General features: G+C 49.1%; 1 protein-coding gene across 7 annotated transcripts; it reads right to left on the bottom strand.

Moving 5' to 3' along the window:
• Positions 1–27436, bottom strand: Hspbp1 (HSPA (Hsp70) binding protein 1). Of its 7 annotated transcripts, XM_052712028.1 has the most exons (9): positions 27217–27436; positions 24057–24144; positions 20702–20997; positions 17917–18121; positions 15627–15851; positions 4690–4845; positions 4513–4609; positions 3589–3700; positions 1–327 (listed from the first exon to the last, which is right to left on the bottom strand). In XM_052712028.1, exons 3-9 carry the CDS (start codon positions 20903–20905, stop codon positions 253–255), a joined length of 1074 nt encoding a protein of 357 aa, XP_052567988.1. In that variant the 5' UTR covers positions 20906–20997; positions 24057–24144; positions 27217–27436; the 3' UTR covers positions 1–252. The 7 variants fall into 7 exon arrangements, with proteins under 7 accessions (XP_052567988.1, XP_052567986.1, XP_052567989.1 ...); XM_052712026.1 differs by lacking the exon at positions 24057–24144; XM_052712029.1 differs by lacking the exon at positions 24057–24144 and having other exon boundaries at positions 20702–20994.
• Positions 27437–27631: the final 195 nt, after the last annotated feature.

Below are 27631 nucleotides of genomic sequence, written 5' to 3'. Positions count from 1 at the left end.
AAGGGGACGGGAGAAATGCTTTTATTGGAAGAGCAGTGTGGACATGAGAAGAAAGGAACAAAGCAAGGGAGGGGCTCCAAGGGGCCAGCACCTTTCTCGGCAGCCCCTCCAGGGGGCTGCTCAGAGACGGGCTGGCAGGCCCAGGCCCAGGCCAGAACAAGGCCTGGCAATCCCTTGGGAGAGGGCGCCTGGTAAGGAGGGAGGCAGGAGGCCTGGGGTTCCCACGGAGAGAATGCAAGAAGCCACCCGGTCTCATCGATCCATGCTGTCGTCCGTAGGGCTGGAGAAACAGGTCTGTAACAGCTTTTCACAGAACTCCAGCTCCTCCTGGATCAGGGGAAGAGAGAAATCCTGAGCACAGGGGCAGACCTGCCTCCTGCAGATTCAGCAGCCGGGACAACCCTCTCTACTCCTGGCCACTCCAGTAGCCACTGAACTACTGCTCAGATCACGCGCACTTGCCCTCCTCAGGGTTTTCTAAGCTTTGGAAGAGAGAGCCTGGGGCCTTCCAAACTGGTCTGTCCTCGAATCAGCCCTGTGGTTCTCATATATCCACCTCAGGTAAAGGCGCTGGCCACCAAGCCTGAGGATGAGTTCAATCTCTACTACTCATGTTGTGGAAGTTAAGAACTGACTCCCATTTACTAAGTACAGAATCTCTCTTTTGTGTGATGGAAAAACCCCACAAATGGATAGGAGGATCAGGACATAATATCATGAATGTAATAAATCAATACAATTAATGTAATTAATATCATAAATATAATTATTGAATGAATACTGTGAATGTAATCAATGAATACCACAAATGTAATTAATATCATGAGTGTAATTAATGAATATCATGAGTGTAATTAAAAAAATAAATAAATTTTAAAAATTAAAAAAAAACCAAAAAAACAAAAAACTGACTCCCACAAATTGTCCTGTACCTCCATGGCACATACGTGCCGCCCACACACATAATAAACAGATGAATGTAAAAACTGTTTAAGCTGTATTTTTATGGGAGGTGTGAAAGTGTTTTATGTCAGTATGTGTACACTCATGTGCCTGCATGTATGGGAAGTTCTCAGAAGCCATCTACCTTGTTTGTGTGCACATATGTGTGCAGGTATGAGTGAATGTGTAGACACATGGGTGTGGACACCAGAGGTTAACAACAAGCATCTTTCTCACCTGCTCTCCATCTCCTTATCTTTTCTTTTGGAGGCAAGGTCTCACAGTGTAGCCCTGGGCTGGCCTGGAACTCACTCTGCAGACCAAGTTGGCCTCAGACTCACAGAGATCAACCTCCTTCTGCCTCCCCAGTGCTAGGACTCAAAGTGTGTGCCACCTTTAATTTTTTTAAGATGTATTTATTTATCATGTATACAGTATTCTGTCTGCATGTATGCCTGCAGGCCAGAAGAGGGCACCAGATCTCATTGTAGATGGTTTTGAGTATGGGTGCTGGAAATTGAACTCGGGACCTCTGGAAGAACAGCCAGTGCTCTTAACCACTGAGCCATCTCTCCAGCCCACCATCCATATTTTTTTGAGACACAGTTTCTCACTGAACCTGGAATTCACTGATTCTACTGGACTGGCTACACCTGAGCCCCAAGGAATCTTCTCTCTCTGGCTCCTGAGTGCTGGGATTGTGTGTACCTGGGATCTGAGCTGTTCCCTGCCTCAAAAGCCTGTTCTTCTAGCAGTGTTTGTAGTGGTGAGCAACTGGGGACACCCCACACCTCCTTTAAGAGACAGCTACCAGCAGGCGGTGGTGGCGCACACCTTTAATCCCAGCACTCGCGAGGCAGAGCCAGGCGGATCTCTGTGAGTTCGAGGCCAGCCTGGTCTACAAAGCGAGTTCCAGGCGCAAAGCTACACAGAGAAACCCTGTCTCGAAAAACCAAAAAAAAAAAAAAAAAGAGACAGCTACCTCAGGATTTCAAGTTTGAGAGCACTTTGAGCTAACACAGTGAGAACCTACCTAAAAAAATAAATAAGAGGCAGTTAAATCAATGAGGCCATGAAGCCATCCACACTCCTCACAATAGAGCTGAAATGAAAGAGAGAACCTCCAACACCAGGAATCAAACTCCCCTGCTGGGTACAGTGGTGCACGCCTCTCATCCCGCACCAGGCCTGGAATGCTCTATACACACCAGGCCTGGAATGCTCTATACACACCAGGCCTGGAATGCTCTATACACACCAGGCCTGGAATGCTCTATACACACCAGGCCTGGAATGCTCTATACACACCAGGCCTGGAATGCTCTATACACACCAGGCCTGGAATGCTCTATACACACCAGGCCTGGAATGCTCTATATACACCAGGCCTGGAATGCTCTATATACACCAGGCCTGGAATGCTGGCCTCCACCCACAGGGATCTGCCTGCCTCTGCCTCAGTGCTACCTTGTTTTTATTACTGAGGAGCAAATATCCAGCCTTGTCTTTATGTTTTGAGAATTTTCAAAAATAATAATAGTAAGTGTTGGTCTGTCCCCCTGGTGGTGGGCACCTCGAAGGTGGGCCCTGGGGTCATTCAGCTCAGGGTCTCCTGGGAGATAAGTACAAATGTAGCATGTAGGCCCCCCACATTCTCCCCGACACCAGGCCAGGCTGGGCCGCAGCTTCCCGTGCTCCGAGGTCACAGTTCCCGGGATGAGATCAGGACGGGTGTCCTGCCTCTCCTTACCAACATCCCTGTGTAAACACCAGGTGAGTCCACAGAGCACAGACGCAGGGACATCGCCGGGGCACATCTGCTATGCCTAGCTTTGTCCAGAGTGGCAGCACTGAAGCAGTGGGACGTCACAAAACGAATGGTCAAGGCTGGCAAGGTGTCGCAGACGCACAAGTGCCCGCTGTCAGCCTGACAACCCGACTTTGAGCCCCAGGACGCACACGGCGGAAAGTTGTCCTGTGACCCCCACACAAGTGCCATGGCACACACACGGAAGGTAAAGAACAAATAGCCGAGGCCGGAGAGATGGCTCCGTGGTTAAGAGCACTTGACTTGCTCTTGCAGAGGCCCTGGACTCACGGTCCCAGCACCCACATCAGGCAGCTCAGAACCAACTGTAATTTCAGCTCCAGGGGTTCCAATGCCTTCCACTGGCTTCCAAGGTACCCCACAAACACATAAACACGAACATATAACTTAAAAAAACCCTTTTTTTTTTTGCTTTTTTGTTTTTCGAGACAGGGTTTCTCTGTGTAGCCCTGGATGTCTTCCAACTTTCTTTGTAGCCCAGGCTGGCCTCGAACTCACAGAGATCCGCCTGCCCCTGCCTCCTGAGTGCTGGGGTTAAAGGCGTGCGCCACCACCGCCTGACTGAGCTAGCTATTTTTATCTACTTAATTTATTCGCCTATTTAATTAGATATTTAAGGATGTTTATCACTTCTGTCGTACATAATAACTCATCAGTTTATCATTTTTAACAGTTTATAAAATAGTTCCCACTTCCCGACTGACACAGCATGCAGCCCACAGTGTTTGCTCCAGGAGAAAACGCGACAGTGAGAGAAGGCAGGGCAGGCTGCGCCTGCAGGCCACAGGGCGGCACAGGACCCCCCCCACCCCTTCTACCTGGTACTCCTCATGCTTCTGCAGCAGCTGGCAGCGGTGTCGGAGCAGCTCCTCCAGGCCCAGCTCAGGCTCCCGGCATTCACGCACACCCTGGGGAAAGTCTGTCACAAGGCTACAGGGGACATGAGAGCAGACCTTAGGACCCCGTCTACAATGAAGACCACAGCCCAGCTCCACCCGCCCCCCCGCCCCCCACTGCTCCTGTGGGAGCCAAGGTATGCCATGGCCCTATAGTGGGCCCTGGCTCCCCATCTGTGAAACTGCTCTCCCACTGCTACACATCACTGTGCTGAATACAAAGTTTAGATGGTGACTGCCATGATGTCTGTGCTGGCTCCATCATGGTCCAGGTGTGCCCAACCGAATGACACTGTGACATAATGTTGTCATCTACAAAGCTCACGCTGGAGAATGGTACAATTGAGTTATTTTAAGAAATCTTACAGTGTTTTCAGTACATTTACAATTCTATATTGGGAGCATTCACAGCAACCCTGGGCCACATGTGACCCTTCAAGGTCTGCAGGATGAAAAAAGAACAGGGGGCTGGAGAGATGGCTCATCAGTGAAGAGCACTGGCTGCTCTTCCAGAGGTCCTGAGTTCAATTCCCAGCAACCACATGGTGGCTCACAACCACCTCTAGTGGGATCTGATGCCCTCTTCTGGTACAAAAGCGTACATTCAGATAGCACCCATGCATATAATCTTAAAAAAAGAAAAGGAAAATTCGTTCACCCTGTGGGAACCATAAGAAGGAAGTCTTCCTCCCAAGGATTGTGAGGAAAAGCATTGTGTGATCCCTGCTCCTCTCTGGCCTATACTCTTCATCTCCCACAGGAATAATTCCAGTATAGGATCCCAGCGTAGGAGCAGGCTAGTGGGGACTCCATGCAAGGCCCCCTCCTCCTGGGGCCCCAACACACCTGCACAGGGCTCCAAGCACGTGCTCATGGAAAGGGCTGTGTTCTGTCCTCACAAGGGCCACCAGCTGCTGCACCATCCCCATAGAGCAAAGGGTTCCTGGGGGAAGAGCTGTGGGAGTCAGGGCGAAGGCTCCACGCCACCCCATGTCCCCGACATGTCCCCTTCAGCCACCTCACCTTTGTGTTCCGGGTGGCCCACCAGCAGGTTCTGCAGCAGGAATGCCGACTTGACCTTCAGCTTCTGCACTTGCTGCTGCATGGCCCGCATCAGCACAGAGAACCCATCCAGGCGGAGGAACTGCAGCAAGCCAGCCTCTTGCTCTCGGACCAGACCTGGAGGGAGGGGCAGAGCTCTGAGGTCCCAGTCCCCATGGCCTCCACCATCACTATCACCATGACCTCCAACACCATCTCAAGTATTACAACTGTCAACACCACCCATCACTATTTGTTGTGGAATAATCTTTTTTTTTTTTTTTTTTGGTTTTTTTCGAGGCAGGGTTTCGCTGTGTAGCTTTGCGCCTTTCCTGGAACTCACTTGGTAGTCCAGGTGGAATAATCTTTTGTACACTGTGAAGAGGTGTCTTTGCCAAGGTTCCTTCTGATTGGTTTAATAAAGAGCTGAACAGCCAAAAGCTAGGCGGGAGGCATAGGCGGGATCTCTGGGGAGAGGAAGGAAGAGGAGGAGGAATCTAGGCATGCAGGAGAAGCAGGACACATGGAGGAAGCAGGATCGGCAGTACAGAGATAAGGTAAAAAGTCACAAGGCAAAACACAGATTAACATAAATGGGTGAATTAAAGTTATAAGAGCCAGTGGGACAGGCCACAGCTCAGGCCGAGCTTCATAATGAAAGTCTCTGTGCCGCTCGCTATCTGGGAGCTGGCTGGAGGACAGAGAACGGATCCTTACAGCTGTCATCATCACTGCCATCACCGTCAGCATTATCACTATAGCACTATCGTTATATGATTATATGTCACCAGCATCATTATCATCACCATCAGCATCACCACAACCACCACCAACACCACCAGCAACACGACCATCACTGTTACCATCACCATTACTAAAACCATCAACACCACCGTCATCACTATGACCATCACCGCCATTTCCATTAACAAAACTACCATCACCACCATATCACTATGACCATCACAACCAGCATTACCAGTACTAACATAATCACCACTAAACCATCAACCAGCACCACTCCTACCATTGCTATTACCATCACCACATCACAATCACTGCTACCATTACTGCCACATTCAGTAGTACTGTAACCACGCTCACTATCACACCATCACCACATCACAATAGTGACCATCACCATCATAGAGTTCATCTTCATAACCCACAGAGTTTACCCTCTTAATTCGTATAACTCAGTGTTTTCAGTATGTTCACTAAGCAACGATCACCATCGCTGAGCTCCAGAACACTTACATCATGCTGGTACCCACTCCCAGCTTCCCTCTCAGCCCCGGCCATGGGTCTACTTTCTCTCCCTATGGATCTACCCATCCTGGATACCTCATAGGAATGGACTCACACAATATGGACCCTATGGGATCTGACTTTGTTCACTCAACCAAATGCTTTCAAGGTCCATCCACGTTATAAAGTCTTCCTACATTTCTTCCTACAATAGAGCAATATTCTGCTGTAGGAGCACACCACATTTTATGCATTATTACTTTTTACTCTTCACAAGTACCCTACAGGTAGGTGCTCTTGGTTCCCTTTTACCTATTGCTCATTCATTCATTCAACGCTTATTTTGGTCTTTTTCTGTTTGAGTACATGATCCATATGTATGTATGTGTGTTCTTGTGTGTACATGTGTGCATGCATGTGGAGGCCAGAGGTCATGCCGGGTGCTGTCCAGAATCACTGCCCACCTTACTTTTTGAGACAGGGTTTCTCCTTGAACCTGTAGCTTCCCCAGTTAGAGTAGGCTGGATGGCTAAGGAGTTCCAGAGACCAACTGATCTGTGCCTCCCCAGCTCTGGGATTACAGCCGCAAGCCTCCATGCTTGGCTTTTTACATGAATACTGGAGATCTGAACTCAGGTTCTCAAGCTTGCAAGCACTTTACCAACTGCATTGTTTCCCCAGGACTTATTTAGGTCTTAAGATAAGGTTTGGGGGAGGGGGCTGGAGAGATGGCTCAAAGGTTAAGAGCACTGGCTGTTCTTCCAGAGGTCCTGAGTTCAATTCCCAGCACCCACATGGTGGTTCACAAGCATCTGTAATGAGATCTGGTGCCCTCTTCTGGCATAAAGGCATGCATGCAGACAGAACACTGTATATGTAATAAATACATAAATAAATACATAAAAAGATAAGGTTCCATACGTCTCAGCCTGGCCTCCACCTCCCTCACACAGAGTAGACAATCTGAGCTCCTCTTAGTCTTACTGCCTCCACCTTCAAAGTGCAAGGACTGTAGGTATGCACCACCACACACTGCTTAAGTTCCCATTTTACAGACAAGCAAACCAAGGCCAAGAGAGCCAGGCTACAGAGCATGCATGATCTTTATTCTGAAGGCAATAAGGACTCTGTGTAGCCTCCAAGCAGGGAAGAGCCAACCAGGGATGCGGCAGCAGCAAGGCCAGCTCCTGGACAAGCTCCAAGCCTTTACTGCTCGGGCACACAGGGGCCACTGCAAGGTCAAGGCCACTAGGTACCTGGCATATGACAAGTGTGACTAAGGAGCTGGGCTGTTCCTTTCACGTTCATTGAAATAACAAAGCCAACACCCAGAAAGGGTGTAAAATTTTCCATTAGACACAACTCTGTGGCTTTAGTAAAACTATACAACAACCATTGGAAATTCTACACCTAAACTGAGATGTACGGAGTATAAAATGCATGCCAAGTACTTCTGAAGACTCGGCACGACAAAAAGACATAAAACATCTCGCGAGTGGTCCAAAGCAGGGGCTGGGCAGATGGCTCAGTGGTTAAGTGGTTAACGGCACCGGCCGTTCTCCCAGCCGACCCAGGTTCACTTCCCAACCCACATGGCGGCTCACAAGCACCTGTAACTCCAATCCCAGGGAATCCAATGCCCTCCCTCCTCCTCCTCAGGAGTCAGTCACCAGGCATACATACATGAAAAACACCCATACACATAATATTACATACATATAAAAAAAATTTAAAAAAACTTAAAAATTGGTCTGTATCCACTGTGTGCTCCAATTATTATAGGTAATAGATAACTCTTTTTTTTTTTTTAATATTTTAGCTGTATGTGTGTGCACATACGCATGTGACTACATGTGCCCACAGAGGCCAGAAGAGAGGGGTCAGATGCCCTGGAGCTGGGGTCATAGGCAGTTACAAGCGGCCGATCTGGATGCCAGGAACCAAACTCAGATCCTCTGCAAGAGCAGTATGCCGCTTGCTGGTGTTTTTAAACTGCTGAGCCACCCTCTCCAGCTTCTTTGTTTCCGTGTTCAAAGAGTGACTTACTGCTGTGTAGACTGGCCTTGAACTCATGGTTCTCCTCCTAAATGCTGGGATTACAGGCTGTGCTACCATGCCTGAACTTTACAAATGTCATTAAAGAGAAAAGGCCTGGGGCTGGCTCTGCAGTCAGCAGCACTGGCGGCTCTTACCGAGGGTCCAGGCTTGGTTCCCAGCACACATGGCAGTTAAGGGCCATCTGTAACTCCAGTTCCAGGAGCCCTCTTCTGCCCTCTGTGGACACTTGAACTAATTGTTTGTTTGCTTAAAGATTTATTTATTTTATGTGCACTGGTGTTTTGCTGGCATGTATTGTCTGTGTGAGAGTGTCGGATGCCCTGGAACTGGTGTTATAGACAGTTGTGAGTCTCCATGTGGGTGCTGGGAATTGAACCTGGGTCCTCTGGAAGAGCAGCCAGTGCTCTTAACTGCTGAGCGATGTCTCCAGCCCGTGTCTTTGTTTTAACAGAAGACGGGTTGTGGTAATGAGCACCTGCAATCTCAGCGTTCAGGCAGAGAGAGGACTGCTGTCAGTCCAAGTCCACCCTGGCCTAACAGCCAGTACCAAGCCAGCCAAGACTGTGCAGTGAGACTGTCTCAAAGAGCCGGAAACAGGGCTGGTGAAATGGGTCAGCAGGTAAAGACAAGTGCTGCCAAACCTGACGCCCTAAGTTTAATTCCCAGGACCTACATAGGAGGACAGAGCTGATTCCCCTACGTTATCTCTACCTCCAGTCATGGGGAGTAGCACTTGCAAGGACACGCACGCACACAAGCACGCGTGCACACGTAATAAAATAAAATGTAATGAAAAACCTTTAAACTGAAAATAGTAAGAAGGGGCTACAGCGATGGCTCGGTGGTTAGGAGCACTAGCTACTCTCCCTTCCAGGAGACCTGTGTTTAAGAACTAGCGCCCATATGGTAGTTCACAGCCATCTGTAACTCCAGTCCCAGGCAACCCAACTCTTCTAACCTCCTCTGGCACCAGGCACACAAAGTGGTAGACATTCATGCAGACAACACACCCATACATATAAGATAAATAAACAAAAAAAATTTAAAATAATAAGGATAACCGGGTGGTGGTGGCACATGCCTTTAATCCCAGCACTAGGGAGGCAGAGGTATGCAGATCTCTGTGAGTTCGAGGCCAGCCGGGTCTACAAGTGAGTTCCAGGACGGGCTCCAAAGCTACACAGAGAAACCCTGTCTCGAAAAAAACCAAAAAAAAAAAAAAAAAAAATTGTTGCTGTGGTCATGGTGTCTCTTCACTGCACTAAAAACCCTGAGACAGTGGCATTCTGGAAAAGTCAAACTATGGAGCAGGGGCGTGATGTCCAGGCAGGACAGAGAGGTTCTAGGCAGTATGGTTCCATAATGATGGCACACGTGCCCACATACAAAAGTCAGAAAAAAAAAAATAATCTTAAAAATCCCAAAGCAGAGCCAGATGTGATAGCACATACTTGTAATCCCAGTATCTGGGAGGTGGAGGCAGGAGGATCACACGGCCATCCTTGGCTACACAGCAAGTTCGAGGTCAGCCTGGGATACACAAGAGAGGACGAGACTAGTGAGATGGCTCGGAGGGTAAAGCACCGGCTGCACAAACAGGCTGGTCTCGGGTTAATCCTCTGGTCCCTCAGAAGGCGAGTAAGAGAACTGGGAGGCTGGAGAGATGGCGCAGTGGTTAAGAACTCTGACTGGCCGGGCGGTGGTGGCGCACGCCTTTAATCCCAGCACTCGGGAGGCAGAGCCAGGCAGATCTCTGTGAGTTCGAGGCCAGCCTGGGCTACAGAGTGAGATCCAGGAACAGCGGAAAGCTACACAGAGAAACCCTGTCTCGAAAAACCAAAAAAAAAAAAAAGAACTCTGACTGTTCTTCCAGAGGACCAGGGTTCAATTCCCAGCACTACATGGCAACTCACAATTGTCTGTAACTACAGTTCAGGGGACCTGATTGACACCCTTACACAGGCAAAACACCAATGTGCATAAAAAATAAATAAATAAATATTAAAAAAAAAAAGGATTGACTCCAGTTGTCCTCTGCCACCACATAAGTGCGATGGCACTCACTGCCCCCTCTCCCAGGAATACTGGTTTGTTTTTGTTTTGTTTTGTTTTTGCTTTGTTTTTGATAAGCAGCAGGCAAGAGATCTCTGAGTTCAAGGCCAGCCTAGTCTACAGAGCAAGAGGTCCACAGAGAAACCCCATGGGGGGGGGGGGGGCAGCAGCGGAGATCAAGCCAACAGAGGTGCATGTCTATCTCCCTGCCCTTCCCTGTCCCTTCCCCCACCCCAGGCCCTCACTCGCCTGACTCCAAGTGACCCATCTCCGAGTCTTTCTGAAACCCTTTCTCTGCGGAGACAAAGAACCACTTACAAAAGTGATGTGACAAGGCAGCAGAGTCTGTGCCCTCACAAGTGAGGGGCAGGAATGCAGTAATGTCCCTGCCTCGGGGAGTAGGAGCCCACGTGACCAAGCCCGACGGTTCCTAGCACAGAGCCCTCGAGAGCAGCCACACATCACCACTACAAAGCCACCCAGTGCAGGGCAGACGCCACTCGGTGCACTTGAAAGTGGTTATGTGAGCTCTGCTTCAGAGTGAAATGGCAGTGTCCACGGTAGCTCCCCCCTTTCATCTGGAGAACCCACCACGCTCTGAGGTCACTCAAGCCACCTGAGGCTTCTTGCCACAGCCCCTAAATGCTTCGCTCAGCAGCAGGCCACCTTGGAGACAGATAGCCAACAGCAGAGGATGTATGTGGGCTCAAAGACAGTATCATTGCCATAGTCCACTGCCCTGCTGACCAGGGCCTCATAAAGCGAGAACTACTTAAGTAGGCTGCTCTTGAGCCGTGGCCCACAGAAATGGTGAAAGATGAGAGTCACTATTGTGTGAAGAAGAAAGACAGCCAAGGCAGTCCAAGATGTGCTGGGCAGAACCATCTAGGTGGTCAGTTACCAGGTACATGCGAATGAGCAGAGAAAGAGAGGCTTCGGCATGCATGTCTGCATATTACATGCACACACACAAAACACCTTGTATCATACACACCACAGACATCATACATCATACACAACCCACACCACATACCCATACCAAACACACCACACACATTCTCATTCTCTCATTCTCTCTCTCTCTCTCTCTGTGTGTGTGTGTCTCTGTCTCTCTGTCTCTCTCTCTCTCTCTCTCTCTCCCTGCCTCCCACTCACTACAGAAACACGTACCATGCACAAGAACGCAGCCAGGTGTCTGGGACACTGTACTGTGAGCAATGTAACTTTTTACAGACTTCCTGGTTGTCTGCTTTGTTTTCCTTTTCTTTTCTCCTCTACTCTCCTTACCTCCCTCTGCCCTTCTCTCCCCAGGATCTCATATAGCCCAGGCTATCTTTGGACTCACCATATACCCAAGGATGACCTTGAATTCCTAATCCTCCTGACTCCACCTCTCCACCTCCCAAATGCCGAGGTGAATGCACATGCATCCACACCTGGTTTAGGTGGTTCTGGGGACAAGCCCAGGGTTGCCTGTATGCCAGGGATGTACTCTACCAACTGAGCTACATCCCCAGCTGTGTCTTATTAGCCTTGAACCTTCAAAGTGCAGCCCAAGCTAACCTCAAACTTGCAGGCATCCTCCTATCAGCTCCCAAATGTTGATCACAAACGTGTACCAACATTCTCAGCACCCTGTATTTTTAATACTATAGAATGTCTTCACTGGAGGTGGGGGGTGCTTAAGACACACTCTTTTTTGTTGGTGGTGGGTTTTTTGTTTTGTTTTGGTTTTTGGTTTTTTGAGACAGGATTTCTCTGTGTAGTTTTGGTGCCTGTCCTGGATCTCGCTCTGTAGACCAGGCTGGCCTCGAACTCACAGAGATCCCCCTGGCTCTGCCTCCTGAGTGCTAGGATTAAAGGCGTGCGCCACCACGGCCTGGCTTTAAGACACATTCTTACTGTAGATAGACCTCAGGCTGTCCTGGAACTCACAAAAATCCTCCTGCCTCAGCCTCCCATTTACCAGAATTATAGGTGTGAGTCACCACATTCACCTTATTTAATGTTTTTCTGAAAAAGAGGATGGGACTAGACATGCTGGAGAGATGGCCCAGTGGTTAAGAGCACTTACTACTCTTCCAGAGGACCCAAGTTCGGTTCCCAGCACCCCATCAGATAGCTCCCAACTATGTATAACTCCAGACCCAAGGAATCCAATGCTTCTAGCCCCAGTGGGCAGCTACACTCAAGTGAATATTCCTACACACAGAAACATGCATACACAGAACTAAAAATAATTTAAAAAATAAGAGGAGTAGAGTAGGGATGGGGGCGGGGTGGTGGCGGCTGCGCAGCGCACACCTTTGATCCCAGCACTTGGGAGGCAGAATTAGATGGATCCCTGAGTTGGAGGTCAGCCTGGTCTACAGAGTGAGTTCCAGGACAGCCAGAGATAACACAGAGAAACTCTGTCTCGAAAAATAAAAAACAAACAAACAACAAAAAAAAAGAAAGAAAGATAGGGGCTGAAAAGATGGCTCAGCAGCTAAAATCATTTATTGTTCTTGCAAAGACGACCTAGGTCCAGTTCCCAGTACCCACACGGCAGCTCAAAACCACCTGCAATCTGAGTTCGAGAAGATACAATGTCCTTCTCTGGCCTCCCCAGGCACTGTACACATGTAGTATACACATACACATGCAGGCAAAACACTCATGCACACAACAAATACAAGTGATAAATCTTGAAATAAAACTTACTTAATAAAACTTATTAGAAGAAAGCTTTGCAAGTCCCTCCCCATCCAGTTCTAGGTCTGGCTATAGCAGACTGGGGCACAAAGGCCTGTTCCTTACCCTCGGGCTGGGCTATCCTGTGTCTGTCTCTCCCTGGCCCTGATCTGGGCAGGGCTTTCATAAGGCTGCCCTGCAGAGGCCTCCTCCCACCTAGAGTCAAACGCCCTCCCCGCTGCAGGCCTGTCCTCCCCAAGCCTTCCTTGCTCTTCCCGCCAGCCTCTGTGCCCAGCAGCATCCGCCCTTCTGCTGGGAGCAAGCCACGTGGAAACCAGAGCAGGAGAGGTTAGAGGCCCCTCTCACATCCTCTTTCTCTCTCTCTCTCCCCAGCTCCCTCTCCTCCTCTCCACAATCTAGCTTGTAACCCTCTTTGGTCTCAAACTCATGGCAATCCTCCTGTATCCTGGGATTACATACAAGTGTAGGCCGCTAGGCCTGGCTTTACACATCGCATTTCAAAGAGTCAGACTGGGGATGTTGGTAGTTGGTGGTAGGATGCTTCCCTAGCATTCATGAAGCCCTAGGTTCATTAGCCAAGCATGGTGGTACATGCCTATAATCCCAGAGCCCTGGAAAGATAAGGCAGGAGAATGAGAAATTCAACGTCATTTTCTGGTACAGAGAAAGTTCAAGGCCAACATGGTATACATGAGATCGTGTCTCAAAAATGGAAAGGAACCAGGTGTGGTGGCGCATGCCTTTAGTCCCAGCACCTGGGAGCAGAGGCAGAAGAACCTCTGAGTTCAATGCTAGCTAGTTCCAGGACAGCCAGGGCTACACAGAGAAAACATGTCTTGGAAAAAAAAAAAAGAAGAAACAGTCAACCTTGTAGGGATAAACAGGGAGTCCCCATATGTCCTCACAAGCCCACTCCCAGGTACATACCCCAAGAAAGGGAACAGGTCAACAGACAAGACTTGCAACCCCTGCTCACAGCAGCAGAACAGCCAAGATACTGAGACAACCCAGACTCCCACTGGCAGATGGACAGATAAACAAAATGTGCTGTGTCGATGCGCTGGAATGTCATTCAGCCATAAAAAGGAATGAAGTACTGACGCATGCCACAACAAGGATGAACACTATGCTCAGTGAAAGACTCCAGAAGCAAAAGGCCATACGGGGCACCCAGTTCTGTTTACAGGAAATGTCATGGACAGGCAAACCCTCAGACACACTGAACTTCTGGGATATGGGGAGGGACTACTGCATGCCTACACAGTCCGGCTGGAGGTGATAAATGTTATGAGTTGAAAGGGGGTGCACAGCCTTGTAAATACACTAAAAAATACTACATTGTGCACTCTAAAAGGATGAATTTAGCTAGGCCTGGAGGCATAGACTATAATCCAAGCAACTTGGAATGTGGAGGCAGGAAGATGGCAAGCTCGAGGCTTGTTTGGACTGTAAAGTGAGTTCAGGGCCAACCTAGGAAAACTTAGCAAAATCCTGCCTCAAAACCAAAAGGGGAAGAGAAGCCGGGCGGTGGTGGCGCACGCCTTTAATCCCAGCACTCGGGAGGCAGAGCCAGGCGGATCTCTGTGAGTTCGAGGCCAGCCTGGACTACCAAGTGAGTTCCAGGATAGGCGCAAAGCTACACAGAGAAACCCTGTCTCGAAAAACCAAAAAAAAAAAAAAAAAAAAAAAAAGGGGGAAGAGAGCTGGGTACATACTTCAGAGTATTGTCTACCATACACAAAGCCCTGGGTTCGACACCCAGAACCCGTCAACTAAGCATGGTGGTTCAATTTGCAGTCTCAGCACTGCAGAGGTGCTAACAGGGGACTCGGAAGCGTGTGACTGTAGGAGGGACACACGTAAGGCCCCACCCCTCCCTAAGAAACTCCAGTCCAGGGTTGCTGGGGAGGGGGAGGGAGGAGGAACCATCTTCCTTGGTGCTGTGATCACTGGTAAGTTGCCTTGGCTTAGGCAAATAAGCACCCACTGGAGCTCATGAGAACAACCCTAATTAAATGCAGTAGGTCACAAAAAGCAACAGAGATGTCAAAGCAGGAGGGGACTTGTGGGCAGATAAATTTCTGTGAGCTCGAGGCCAGCCTGGTCTATATGGTGAGTTCTAGGCCAGTCAAAGCTACATAGCAATACTATCTCAATATATATATAATATATATATATATGTATATAATATATACACATTTTATATAGATATTTATATATTTATATATATATCACACACAAACAAACTAGGGCTTGTGACATAGCTCGGCAGATACAGGTATTTGCCATCAACCTGACAACCTGAATTCAACCCCTGGAGACCACATGGTGGAAGGAAACACATACACTAAATACATCACTTATAAAACAAAACAAAGCCCAGCATTAAACAAGTGCCCCACGATACCGGTTTTCTCTCTCTTCCCAAGCTGGCACCCACGTCTAAGCTACACTCCTCTGTCCAGGCTTTGGTTCCCTGCTTCACAGGCTGTATAGAGGGTAGAGGTACTCACTGAGGGACTCTACTCTGTCTGGAGAAGTACTGGCTGTTATAACTGGGGAATGTTCCTTTGTCTCCAGCCGGTGGAGGCCACAAACACAGCTCATAATCCTACAGCATGCGGGATGGTCCCCAAGGCAGAAAATGAAGATTCTGACATGTGTGAGGTGCTCAAGCTGGACCACAAGGTCATTGACCACTGCTGCCCAGGTATTGTTGGTCTCTGGCTCTGACTTCACTACTCTGGCTCTGGCACCTCACAGAGTCCCAACAAAAACAGAATCAATGAACAAAGGGAGCACCCAACCCTTTATGCCCTGTGGATCCAACAAGCCCCAGGCCCTCCCCAGCAATCCTGGACACTCACAGGAGATGGCGAAGAGGGCCTTGACGCGTACCGTGTCGCAGGAGTCCCGATCGAGCAGTCGAAGCAGCTTGCGCAGGGCGCCCAGGCCCAACACCTGCTCCTGGATGGCTGCAACATTCTGACTGCATGTGCCGATGAGCTGGGCTGCCCTCCAGCGAAGCCCTGCAGGCCCTGCCTCTAGGTATCGGCCCACCAGCAGGTGCATGCCTGACAGCTGGCAGAAATCTAGACAGGAGGAGAGAAAACTGTCAAAGCCCCAGTTCACAGGCTGGCCTCATGCCTTAGGACAGGACTATATTGAGAAACAGTATGCGAGGAAGGGCTGATTAATGAGCATGGGGACTCGCTCAGGAATGATGAAAAATGCTGGAAGTGAAACGGGTCTAGGGCTAAGGCTGTAGCTCAGTTGGCAGAGTGCTTGCCTAGCACTCGTGAAGCCCTGGGTTTGAGTCTCAGCACCTCCGAAAACAGGCTTAGTGGTACCCTCAGCACTCAGGAGGCAGTAAGACCACAAGTTCTAGGTCATTCTCAGCTACACAGGAAGTTTAAGGCCAGTCTGCATACATAAGACTGTTACAAGCTGGTCAGTAGTGGTGCAGTCCTTTAATCCCAGCACTGGGGGGCGGGGGGCAGAGGAAGGCAGATCTCTGTGAGTTCTGTGAGTTCAAAGCCAGCCTGGTCTACAGAGTTAGTTCCAGGACAGCCATGGCTACACAGAGAAACACTGTCTCAAAAAAAACAGATGGGGAGGAACTGGGGGTACATGCCTATAATCCTCTGAGACAGGAGGATCAAAAGTTCTGTGTGGGTTATAAAGCGAGTTCAAGGCCAGCCTGGCAACTTTGTGAGACCCTGTCTCAAAATGCAAAATGAAAGGAGGGCTAGCAATATAGCTCAGTAGCAGCGTGCTGGCCTGACATGCTTAGGTCCTGAATTCCATCTTTACATCACACACAAAACCTGGCAGGTGATAGTTGCACAGTATCATAAATATTCTGAAAGATGCCCTGCATGCTGGCACAAGCCTGTAATTCCAGCACTTACAAGGCAGAAACAAGAGGGCTGCTACAAGTTCAAGGTCAGCTAGGATGTTATAGAAAGACTGTCTCAAAAAAAATCAGTCAAATAACACTAAATGAATGCTACAGAATTATATACACCTGAAATGGTTATTTCTGCTTTGTGATTTTTTTTACATTTACGTATTTATTGGGGAGGGGGGCATGCACATGTCATGGTACAATTTTGGAGGTCAGAAGAAACCTCTGGGAGTGGATTCTCTCCTTTCACCACGTGAGCGCCAGGAACTGAACTCGGGGCCCTCGGAACACACTCCTGCGGTCCCAGCACCGGGGTGGTAGAGGAAGGGAAGTCAGGAGCTCAAAGCCAAGCCCACTTACACAGCAAGCTTGAGGGGCCTGGACTGCCCGAGGATCTGTCTCACCAGTAATAACAAAAGGAATGCGGGGCTTGAAAAGGGCTCGGTGGTTAAGAACACTGGCTGCCTGCTCCTGCCGAAGACAACACCCACAAAGAGGTGGGTCACAGCGTCTGTAACTCCAGTTCCAGGGGGTCTGAAGCCCTCTTCCAGTCTTCCAGGGCACCACACACGTATGTGATACACATACGATAAAAATACATAGCACACGCCTTTAATCCTAACCCTCGGGAGGCAGAGGCAGGTTTGAAGTCAGCCTGGTCTACAAAGCGAGTTTCAGGACAGCCAGGGCTACACAGAGAAACACTGTCTCAAAAAAAAAAAACCAAAAAAATAAGAATAAATAAGTGTATGTATTTAAAAAAAGAATGTGGCCTTTGACCTACAGAATGCACCTTGACCCTGGCTGTCCAATGCCATTTCCTACCCTAGAACGACATGTCTCACTCTTCCTTGACAGGACTCCACTCTGTTCTGACCAGGCTAGCACAATCCCACCTCAGGACCACTACTCTAATGCTTTTTCCAAACCATGGATAATCCCAAGATACACCCTCGCTGGGTCTCTGATCAGTGCTGTACCTCAAGGTGACCTCACTTTACCGCTCCACCCCAAATGCCTCCCTTCTCATCCTCTAGAGAGCGGCAGTAGATGGCCATCAGACTGGGGGCAAATGACCAGTCTCAGGACAAACCTGCCACCACAGAGACTTGGTGGGGTGCAAGAAGGGCCTTGCTCCTGTGGTAACAGCAGGGAGAGGCTGGGAGGAGCTGGTGGTGCCACCCAGGAGAGAAGGGATGAGGGCTGAGCCATAGAGCATGGGGGATACTCTGGTGGGGGCTGGGGGATACCTGCCGCATTGTCCATGTTCTCGCACAGGTCTGCCAGCAGCTCCAGTGCCCCTTCACGCTCCTGCTGGTCAGTGGCCAGCTCAGCTTCACCAGCAGTTGGGGGTGCGGGCTGGGACAGCACCCGGAGGCAGCTCTTCATCTGCTCCACCTCCTCTCGCTGGCCCCGGAAGGCAGCCGACATGGCTTCCTGCAGCCACTGGCGTCTCTAGGGAAGAAGAAAGGAGGGTGGGGAGAGAAGCAGAAGTCTCAGTGAGTCCCTAGGTAGTGACATTAATCTAACACTGGGAAAGCACAGCGGCCTCATTCTGTAGTTAAGTCTGGCTTCCAACTCACAGTAGTCCTCCTGCCTCGGCCTCCCAACGGCCGGGATTAAAAGCATGCGCCGTACCACCACCACCACCACCTCCGCCGCCGCTGCCACCACCACCAGCAGGATACAGCTTTACTCACAAATTCTTTTCTAGTACTAAGGACTCAGTCCTGAAACAGGTTAAAGGAAAAGAATCGGGGAGTGCCTTTCAGGGGGTGTGGGTGGTGAACAGAGAGGCAGAGGAAAACAAACAGGACATGTAGTGTGAGACATGATATGACAACGTGACAAGCGTTGTGGAGTAGGAATAAGAGAGTGGAGGACCGGGGGAGTGCAGGGAGGCCTGCAGAACTAAATGGAGTCATCTTGGCGGGGCATGTGTAAGCAATCCAACAGGCCAGGGAGTAACCAGGTGGATCCTAGGAAGAATAGTCAAGGCAGAGGCAACCACCAGGAGGCCAAGGTAACTGAAGCAAGGTTAAATAAGGGAAGAAAAAAGTTGAGGAGAGAGAAACACCCCAGGAGAAGAGCAGGTTAGGCTGTACAGACAGTTGTTAAGACCCAGATTTTGCTCTGAATGAGGTGGGTGGAGCTACAAAAAAAGTTCTCAGCACGGACTGAGAAGTGTAAGAACAGAGACAAGAAGGCTTAGGAGGAGACTAAGTGGTCCATGCAAGAGAAGAGTGATGGAGCTGATCGTGGTGGCATACACCTATAATCCCAGCCCTGGGGAGGTTGGGAACAGCCTCGATTGTATCAACGTGAGAGACGGCCTGGGCTGTGGAAAGAGAACCGGCTGTAATCCCAGCCCTGGGAAGGTCGGGAACAGCCTCGACTGCATCAATGTGAGAGACGGCCCAGGCTGTGGAAAGAGAACCGGCTGAACGCTACAGTCTAAGGTGAGGAAGATAGTCAGGATGAAGCCAGGGTTCTGTCCTGACAACTAGCAGCTGGGGAGGGGCACATGAGATGCACTTGTTTCCCACAAGAGGTCAGGTTTGAGGATCGCTACACAACCAGGTAAAACACTGAGTAGGTGCCCTCCCGGTGCGGGGAGAGGTCTTTGCATCTTTACTCTACTGACACTCTGAGCTGGACAGTTCTGTATCGTGACACAGATCCTGAGAACTACGTGAGCTTGAACAGCATTTCTAGCCTGGACTCTCCAGTCGGGCCTCCGCCTTTAATCCTGCCCAGCACTGGGGAGGCAGAGGCCAGCGGATCTCTGTGAGGCCAGCCAGGTCTATAAGCAAGTTCTTGTACAGCTAGGGCTCTTACACAGAGAAACCCCATCTTGGGGAAAAAAAAAAAAAAAAAAAAAAAAAAGGCTCTATGGCTCTACCCATTGCTCCATTGCTAACTGTCCTCTGGAAAATTAGAAAAACAACAATAGGAAGCCCGGAGAATGAGGAGAAATCAACAAAGGACACAAACAAGGACTAGTGTGTACAGAGGAGAACTAGAAGACTACGTTGTCCCAAGAGGGGAGCTTCCAAGGGCTGAAATGACCAGCACACACCTGCAATCCCGGGACTCTGGAGGAGGAGGAGGCAGGAAGATCAGGAGGGCAAGGTCATTTTGGCCAGCCTGATCTGTATGAGCCTCAATCTTGAAAGAGGAAAGAAAAGAGGGAAAGAGGCTGTAAAGCTTTGTAATCATCCTCCCAGGTAAATTTGGGCAGGCTATCTCATTGTTCTGTGCCTGTTTCCTCCTCGGGCTGTAAAGACTCAATGACACAATGATTACAGATCATTCTATAACTTCGTTGAATTACTACACTGTTTCCATGTGTAGTAACTGTCAGCTAAAAAATTACATGTAAAATTCCTATCAACCTTCAAGACAAAACTCTGTCAGGTTTTACTATGGCTATTCCAGATGCACTGATTTAAAAAAAAAAAAAGAAAGAAAGAAAGGAAGATAAAGAAAAGAAAGAAAGAAAAAAATCTGAGGCATAGAGGGAAAAAAAAATCTGAGGCACAGAAAGGATGTGACTTGTCCAACCAAGGTCATGGCTGGCTACAGGCAAAACTCAACTGAACAGTGTGTTAAGTACAGCCCAGTCTACACTAGAACGTCAGAACTGCCTTATGAAACATTGTCATTACTATTATTATCACCATCAATTCAAAAACGAATGAAAACACGAGGGCTGGAAAGATTAAATAATATACCCAAGGTCACACTTGCGGGGGGACAAGGCAGAATCCAGGTCTGCCTCATTCCAGGGAACCCTAGTTTTTGTTTTTGTTTTTTTTATTTCTCTTTTCCCTCATCACGAGACTATTCTGCCTCCCAGAATAGGGCTGTGATCAGACACTCCACAGCTGACCTTCAGTCTACCATGATGCCACATTTAGACTCTCGCTCACCACCCAGAGAGGCATCAGCTTCTAGCTCATTACGCCACTCTTCCCCAAGACACGTATATCCCCAGGCCCCCTCACCACAGCTCCTGGGGTCCTCATACTTTACCTCTTCGCTCATGGGTTCTGGCGGGGGGTCTGGCTCCTGAGAGCCCGCAGTAATAGCCATCTGCAGCAGGCCTTGGAGGTTCCGGGGAGGCCGGGGGTTGCCTGAGCCCCCCGCCGAGGAGCCGCTGCCCCCCGACGAGCAACCCTGGGAGGCCGGAGGCAGCGCGAGGGGGAGGCGACTGCCCCCCGAACCTTTGTCTGCCATGGACCTTTTATGAAGGGAGAATGTGTTGGAGGAAGATGATGGTCACCGCTGAGGCAGCTCTGGCACCCGACGGGTCGACTCTTGAGGGTCTGCTGAGAAGGTGGCGTTTGGGGAGTGTTAGGAGCCTCCTCATGATCCCAAACCATTCTGCCTGCACCCACCTTAATCCTAGCCCCCTTTCCTTCCTTCATACCAACAGGACCCTTCCTCAAATCCAGATGCCCCTCCTTCCTCCCTAGCAACAGGCCCCACCCACTCTCCCTGGCAACGAGCACCCCCCCACACACACACCCCAGGCTCCACATCGTGCTTCCCCGTCTCTTAGCAACTCCACCGCCCCGCCTCCATGGCAACAAGCCTTCTCTCAGTCTCCTTAGCAACAAGTCCCCTCCCTTGTCTTTGAAGAGGGGCGCCCCAGTGGGGCTGATCTCACCTTCCTGGGTCTACAGCCGCCACCCACGCCTAGAGACAGACTCGCCTGCACCTGACTCTGGTGGGCGCCGCCATCTTTACCGGAAATACGCACGGTCTTAATCGGAAGTGCCTCCCGCCAAGCTGTTTTGCCCGGTTCTAAGCAGCACTTCTCAGCGGATACGGTACTTAGCTCCGCCTCTCTCGACTAGGCCCGCCCCCCCCCACTTGCCGTACACTCCCATTCGCGCGTTTATTATAAGCCCCGCCCCCTTGCTCCTTTGCGCACCTTAGAGAACACCGGACCCTCATTGGAAATGCAGACTCCTCCCCTTCCAGGCATAGACCCCGCCCACATCCATATTCCCCGCCTCTGTTCTAGGCCTTTCGGCCTCTCCCAGTCAAGTCCCGCCTCTTTCTTAAGTACCTGGACCAGCACTACCCGTCCCGTTTGGCCACGCCCCTACGCAGGCCACGCCCCCTCTCTGCTATAGGTCAGGCTGGTTTGTATGTCTCTTCTGATTCTAACAGCAGTTTCTACTGAGTCTTGGGATATCGCCCCTAGTACTCAGTCTCACCCCTTTCTCGGCCTCAGTTTCCCCGTTTATTACCGGCTTCAGTGTGGACCACTCTTCGTGTGAGTGGTGTATGTTATGTCTTTGTGTGGCTAAGCATGGTGTGTGCGGGAAGCAGTCAACATCAGGCGTCTTTCCCCTTCAGTCTCCGCCTCATTTTTTTTTCATCTTTTCCGAAATTTCCTTTAAAGATTATTTTTAATTATGTAGATGGGGGGTATGCACGAAAATGCAGATTCCTATGAGGCCGGAGACATAGGATCCCCTGGAGCTGGAGTTACAGGCGGTTTTGAGACACCCATTTATGGGTGCTAGAAACCAAGCTCAGGTCCTCTCCAAGAAGAGTAAGTACTCTTGACTGCTGAGCCATCTCTCCAGCCCCTCAAATTATTGTTATTGTTGGTGGTGGTTTTTAATTTTTTAGATGTATCTATTTACCATTTGTGTGTGAATGTTTTGCCTACAAGCGTGTGTGTGCACCATATGCTTGTCCTAGTTGGATTGCCTGGAACTGGGGGTATGGATGGTTGTGAGCCAAGTATGAACCTGAGTCTTTAGCAAGAGCGATAAAACAACAAGGACTCTGCATCACTGAGCTCTCTCTGGCCCACCCACCCCCCTTTTTGGTTTTGGTTTGGGGCTTGGTTGATTTTTTTGTTGTTTTGTTTTGTTTTGAGCTGGTATGGAGCTCAACATGATCAGGCTGCCCTCCAACTCTTAAATATCCACATGCCTCAGCATCCTGAGTGCTGGGGAGATGGCTCATCGGATAAGAGCACAGGCTGCTGTTCCAGCAGTCCTGAGTTCACTCCCAGTAACCACGTGGTGCCTCACAACCATCTGTAATAGAATCAGATTCCTCCTGGTGTGCAAGACAGAGCACTCATATACATGAATAAATAAATCTTTACAAAAAGGTGTGCACCTCCATGCCTGGCTTGTACTACACACACACACACACACACACACACACACACACACACACACACTCACGCATGGACGTGCGTCATGTGCATGCTTGGTACCCTGGTGGGCCAGAAGATAAGATCTGTTCCCTGGAACTCTTACTGCTGCTGTTCACAAATATCTTGATGACTTAAAACAACACTCATTTTTATATTACAGTTGTGAAAGACAGGAGTCTAAAATGACTATTTCTGAGCTGAAGTCAAGGTGAGGACAGGAGCCCTTCAGGCCTCTGGTGCAAAGCTGTTTTCCATCCTTTTAACAGCTTCTAGAAACCACCCTAATTTATTCACCTGTGGCCACATCCCTCCGGCCTCTCCTTGCATCTTCTCGTCTCCTTGCATCTTTTCCTCTCCTTGCCTGACTCTCATCCTCCACCATTCTTCTTACAAGGAGCTTGTGATTATGAGGGACCCACACCCACCAGGATGTTCTCTTTGCCTCAAGATCCTTAACCAAGAGCGGGGTGTGGTAGCACACACTTTAAACTCAGCACTCAGGATGCAGTCAGACTTCTGTGAGTTTGAGGATAGCCTTATCTATTTAGCAAGTCCCAGGCCAACCAAGGCCTTCTAGTAAAACCCTCTCGCTGCCGGGCGGTGGTGGCGCACGCCTTTAATCCCAGCACTCGGGAGGCAGAGCCAGGCGGATCGCTGTGAGTTCGAGGCCAGCCTGGGCTACCAAGTGAGTTCCAGGAAAGGCGCAAAGCTACACAGAGAAACCCTGTCTCGAAAAACCAAAAAAAAAAAAGATTTTAATAAAAAAAAAAAAAAAAAAAAAGATTTTAAAAACCCTCTCGCCACCCCACCCAAAAAAAAATCCTTAACGGAATCTCATCTTCAAAGTTTCCTTTGGCATATAAGGTCACATATTCAGAGGTTCTGGGAATTAGAACTAGAATGTATGGGTCTATGTATAATATATATGTATGTATGTATGTATATATAATGATATATGCTGTCACATAGTATAAATGTACATATGGCATATTTATATGTATATATTAATATTATACACACACATCATGATGGTAGCCTAGATGAAAGCTCCCGTGCATTCTATGAAAGTTACAATATGATACATAGATATCCTATGAAAACTTTACAATAACCTGTAAGGAATGTAATCGTATAACTTTGCCATCTCTACTGAGACACTCCAGGGCAAAAGGGGTCCTATTAATTAACAATAGCATATACCTGTAATCACAGTACTTGAGACAAAGAGGAGTTCAAGGTCAGCCCCAGCTACATAGCAAGTTCAAGACCATCTGGGCTACATGAGATCCTGTTTTGAAAAGGAAAACAGAATGGGGTTAGGGAGAGAGCTCAGTTAGTAAATAAAATACTTGCTGCACATGCTTAAGGACCAGAGTTTGATCTCTGGCACCCACAGGGTGGCTGTGGTGGTGCATGCTTGTGTCCCAGTGATGGAGAAGTGGAAACCAGAAGATCCCTGGGATGCATTAGCCATCCTGTATAACCTAATTGGCAAGTTGGTGCTGAAAAGATGCCTCAGCAGTTAAGAGCACTGACTGCTCTTCCAGAGACCTGAGTTCAATTCCCAGCAACCACATAGTGGCTCACAACCATCTATAATGGGATGTGATGCCCTCTTCTAGCGTGCAGGTTTACATGCAGATAGAGCACTCATACATTAAAAAAAATTGTTTTAAATCAAAAATCAATCCAGGTGGTGGCAGCATATGCCTTTAATCCCAGCACTTAAAGGCAGATAAGGGCAGATATCTGAGTTCAAGACCAGCCTGGTCTACAGAGTGAGTTCCAGACCAGCCTGGTCTACACAGAGAAACCCTGTCTCAAAAAACAAACAAATCAAAGATCTTAAAATAAAAACAAAAACAAAAACAAACAAACAAAAACCACAAGGTAGACAACTCCTGAGGAATTAAGCACATGTGTATATTCACATCTGCTCGAGAGCACACACACACACACACACACACACACACACACACACACAAATAGTAAATTACAGAACAGATGTGGGGAGAATACATTATACGCATGTATGAAATTTTCAAAATGCAATTTATGTTTTTAAAAGAGATGAAAGCTTATAATAGTTACAGAAGACCAGGTATAAACCAAAGACATATGATGACCAGTTTCTAAAGCCCTAGACAGCTGCCTTCTTGCTGTCCTCCTTGCCTTTGGTCACTCACCTCTGAACACTCTGGCCTCCTCAGTGTCATTGGGCATGACCCGCATACTCCTGCCTCAGGACTTCTTCACTTGCTCTTTCTCTGCCTAGACGACTCCCCGTCTTTTGTCTGTATGATTCACTTTACTTCCTAGCCAGCCTATCTAAATTCATACCTATTTCTAGAAACACTTCCCAGGAGAAATGGCTTGCTCTTCAGGGACCAGAGTTCATAAGCAGAGCAGTGGTGGCCCACGCCTTTAAGCCCATCACTTGGGAGGCAGAGGCAGGCAGATCTCTGTGAGTTCAAGGCTAGCCTGGTCTACAAATCGAGTTCCAGAACAGCCAGAGCTAGAGCTACACAGAGAATATCTCTCTCTCTCTCTCTCTCTCTCTCTCTCTCTCTCTCTCTCTCTCTCACACACACACACACACACACACACACACACACACACACACACACACACACGACCTGAGTTCAGTTCCCAGCACCTGCCGCAAACTGCAGGAAAATGTAATGGAATTCAGCTACTATCACAAAAGCTACTACTTGGAAAAGTCTCTGGGCACTTCACAACTGCCTGTAACTGCAGCTCCAGGGGGTCCAACAACTTCTCCTGACTTCCAAGGACACCCTAATGCACATGCTCATACATATGCCCATAACTAAAATCCTAAGAAAGGAAGCATTTCCTCACCCTTAGTCATGTCTTCAGCACAAACCAAGACTGTCTAAAACAGCTAACAACTTCTTTGCCCTGTTCATCAGCTACCCTCTCTGCTATCACGGAAATCCCATAGGTTGAGGAGTTTTGTTGATTTAGCACTCTGCCACATCCTTACCACTCAGAACACTACGTGGTTCAGATGTGATGTTCTGTAAAGATTGCTAGAATGAAGGTCGCTGAACAGGCTTGCCATTTCAAGAGCGCATCAAGTTTCGTGGGTGCACCCTATGAGATCATATGGGTGTCTAGCAGCTTTGGGAACCTGACATAGGGAAGGCTGTGGCTTGTGCGGAAGTCCAATAGAGACTGGATTCCATATGGTGAATGCAGATCTATGGTGCCCCCACTGGAGTATTCGGATTATACTGGGGCCCGTGTGAAGGTCAGGACTTAACAACAAGCACAGACTGCATCGGGATCTATCTACCTACCCATCTAGCTATATGAAACATTAGGGCTGGAGACATGGCTCTGTGGTTAAGAGCACTGCTGCTCTTCCAGAGGTCCTGGGTTCAATTCCCAGCACCCCACATGGCAGCTCACACCTGTCTGTAACTCCAGTTCCAGGGTTTCTGACACCCTCCTACAGACATACATGCAGGCAAAACATCAATGCACATAAAATAAATAAACATAAATTATATATTTGAGCAAGACGTGGTAGCACACGCCTTTAATTCCAGCACTCAGGAGGCAGAGGCAGGTGGATCTCTGAGTTTGAGGCCAGTCAGGTCTTCGTAGTGAGTTCCAGGACAGCCAGGGCTACACAGAGAAACTTTGTGTCAAAAAGCAAAACAAAAAATTGTTTATGTGCGTGGGTGTTTGGCTGTGAGTATGTCTGTGTACCGCATGTGTACTTGGTGCCCTGTAGCGAGTCCCCTGGAATTGGAGTTACATATGGCCGTGAACTGCCATATGAGTGCTGAGACTCAAACCTGGGTCGTCCGGAAGCAGCCTAGTGCTCTTAACTGCTGAATCATCTCTCCAGGGCTGTAATCCCACACTTGAGAGGCAGAGAGAGGCAGGAGGATCAAAAGTTCAAGGTCATCTTCCACCACATAATTTGAAATCAGGTCTAGGCTAGGCGTTGTCTTAAAAAAAAAAAAAAAAACAATAACAGGACATGGAGCTCTGATAATGGTGGGAACGTGGGCTTTGCCCCGGGAGTACAGAGTGTTGACCTCGGACACAGAGAAATAGATCGCACTTGCTCTACAATTCCCTGAAGCCCTTCCCTTCTCTGCCTTCTTTATCCTCTGCCTGACCCCAAACACACGCAGCCTGCAGTCTGTTCCCATCTAAGCCCAGCAGCTTCACCTCCTCCTGTGAATATCTGGACCCGTGACAGTCCTTGTTTTTCTTTGTCCCCTCTCTCTCTCTACATCTTCCTTAGCACTTCTCGGTCCCCTCATCCCATCTGGTTGTTTTGGTCCTCCCTGTCTCCTTCCGGGGGGTGGGGGCGTCTCACCTAGTCCAGGCTGTCCTCAAACGCACTATATAGCCGGGATGGCCTTGAACTCCGAATCCTCCCGCCCTCCTTTTCTCTTTCCGTCTCTCTGTGTCTTCCGCGCCCTGTCTCTGCTACCCTGCATCGTCCCATCTATTAATGCATGTCAGACTTCCCTTTGTGCCTCCACCTCTGCCTGTCTCCTGGTCCTGTATCTCTCTCCATCCTTCCGGGCATCCCTCTCTCCTCCAGCATCCTTTTCCTCCAGCATCCCTCCACCCATCCCAGCATCTTCCCACCTCCTCCCCATCAGTCCAGCGTCCAGGCCCGCCCCCTGCCACTCCCCCTCCTCTCTCCGAAAGGGTTAACCGTGGGGAAGGGCCGGGAGTCCCCGGATGGTGATGTCAGCGTGCCGGAGAGAAAGGACGAGGTGGCG

Source organism: Peromyscus californicus, unplaced genomic scaffold (assembly GCF_007827085.1).
Source record: "Peromyscus californicus insignis strain IS unplaced genomic scaffold, ASM782708v3 Scaffold_4__1_contigs__length_199733344, whole genome shotgun sequence".
Lineage (NCBI taxonomy): Eukaryota > Metazoa > Chordata > Mammalia > Rodentia > Cricetidae > Peromyscus > Peromyscus californicus.
The sequence above is the reverse complement of the archived record's forward strand: the minus strand, read 5'-3'. Positions and strand labels throughout refer to the sequence as shown.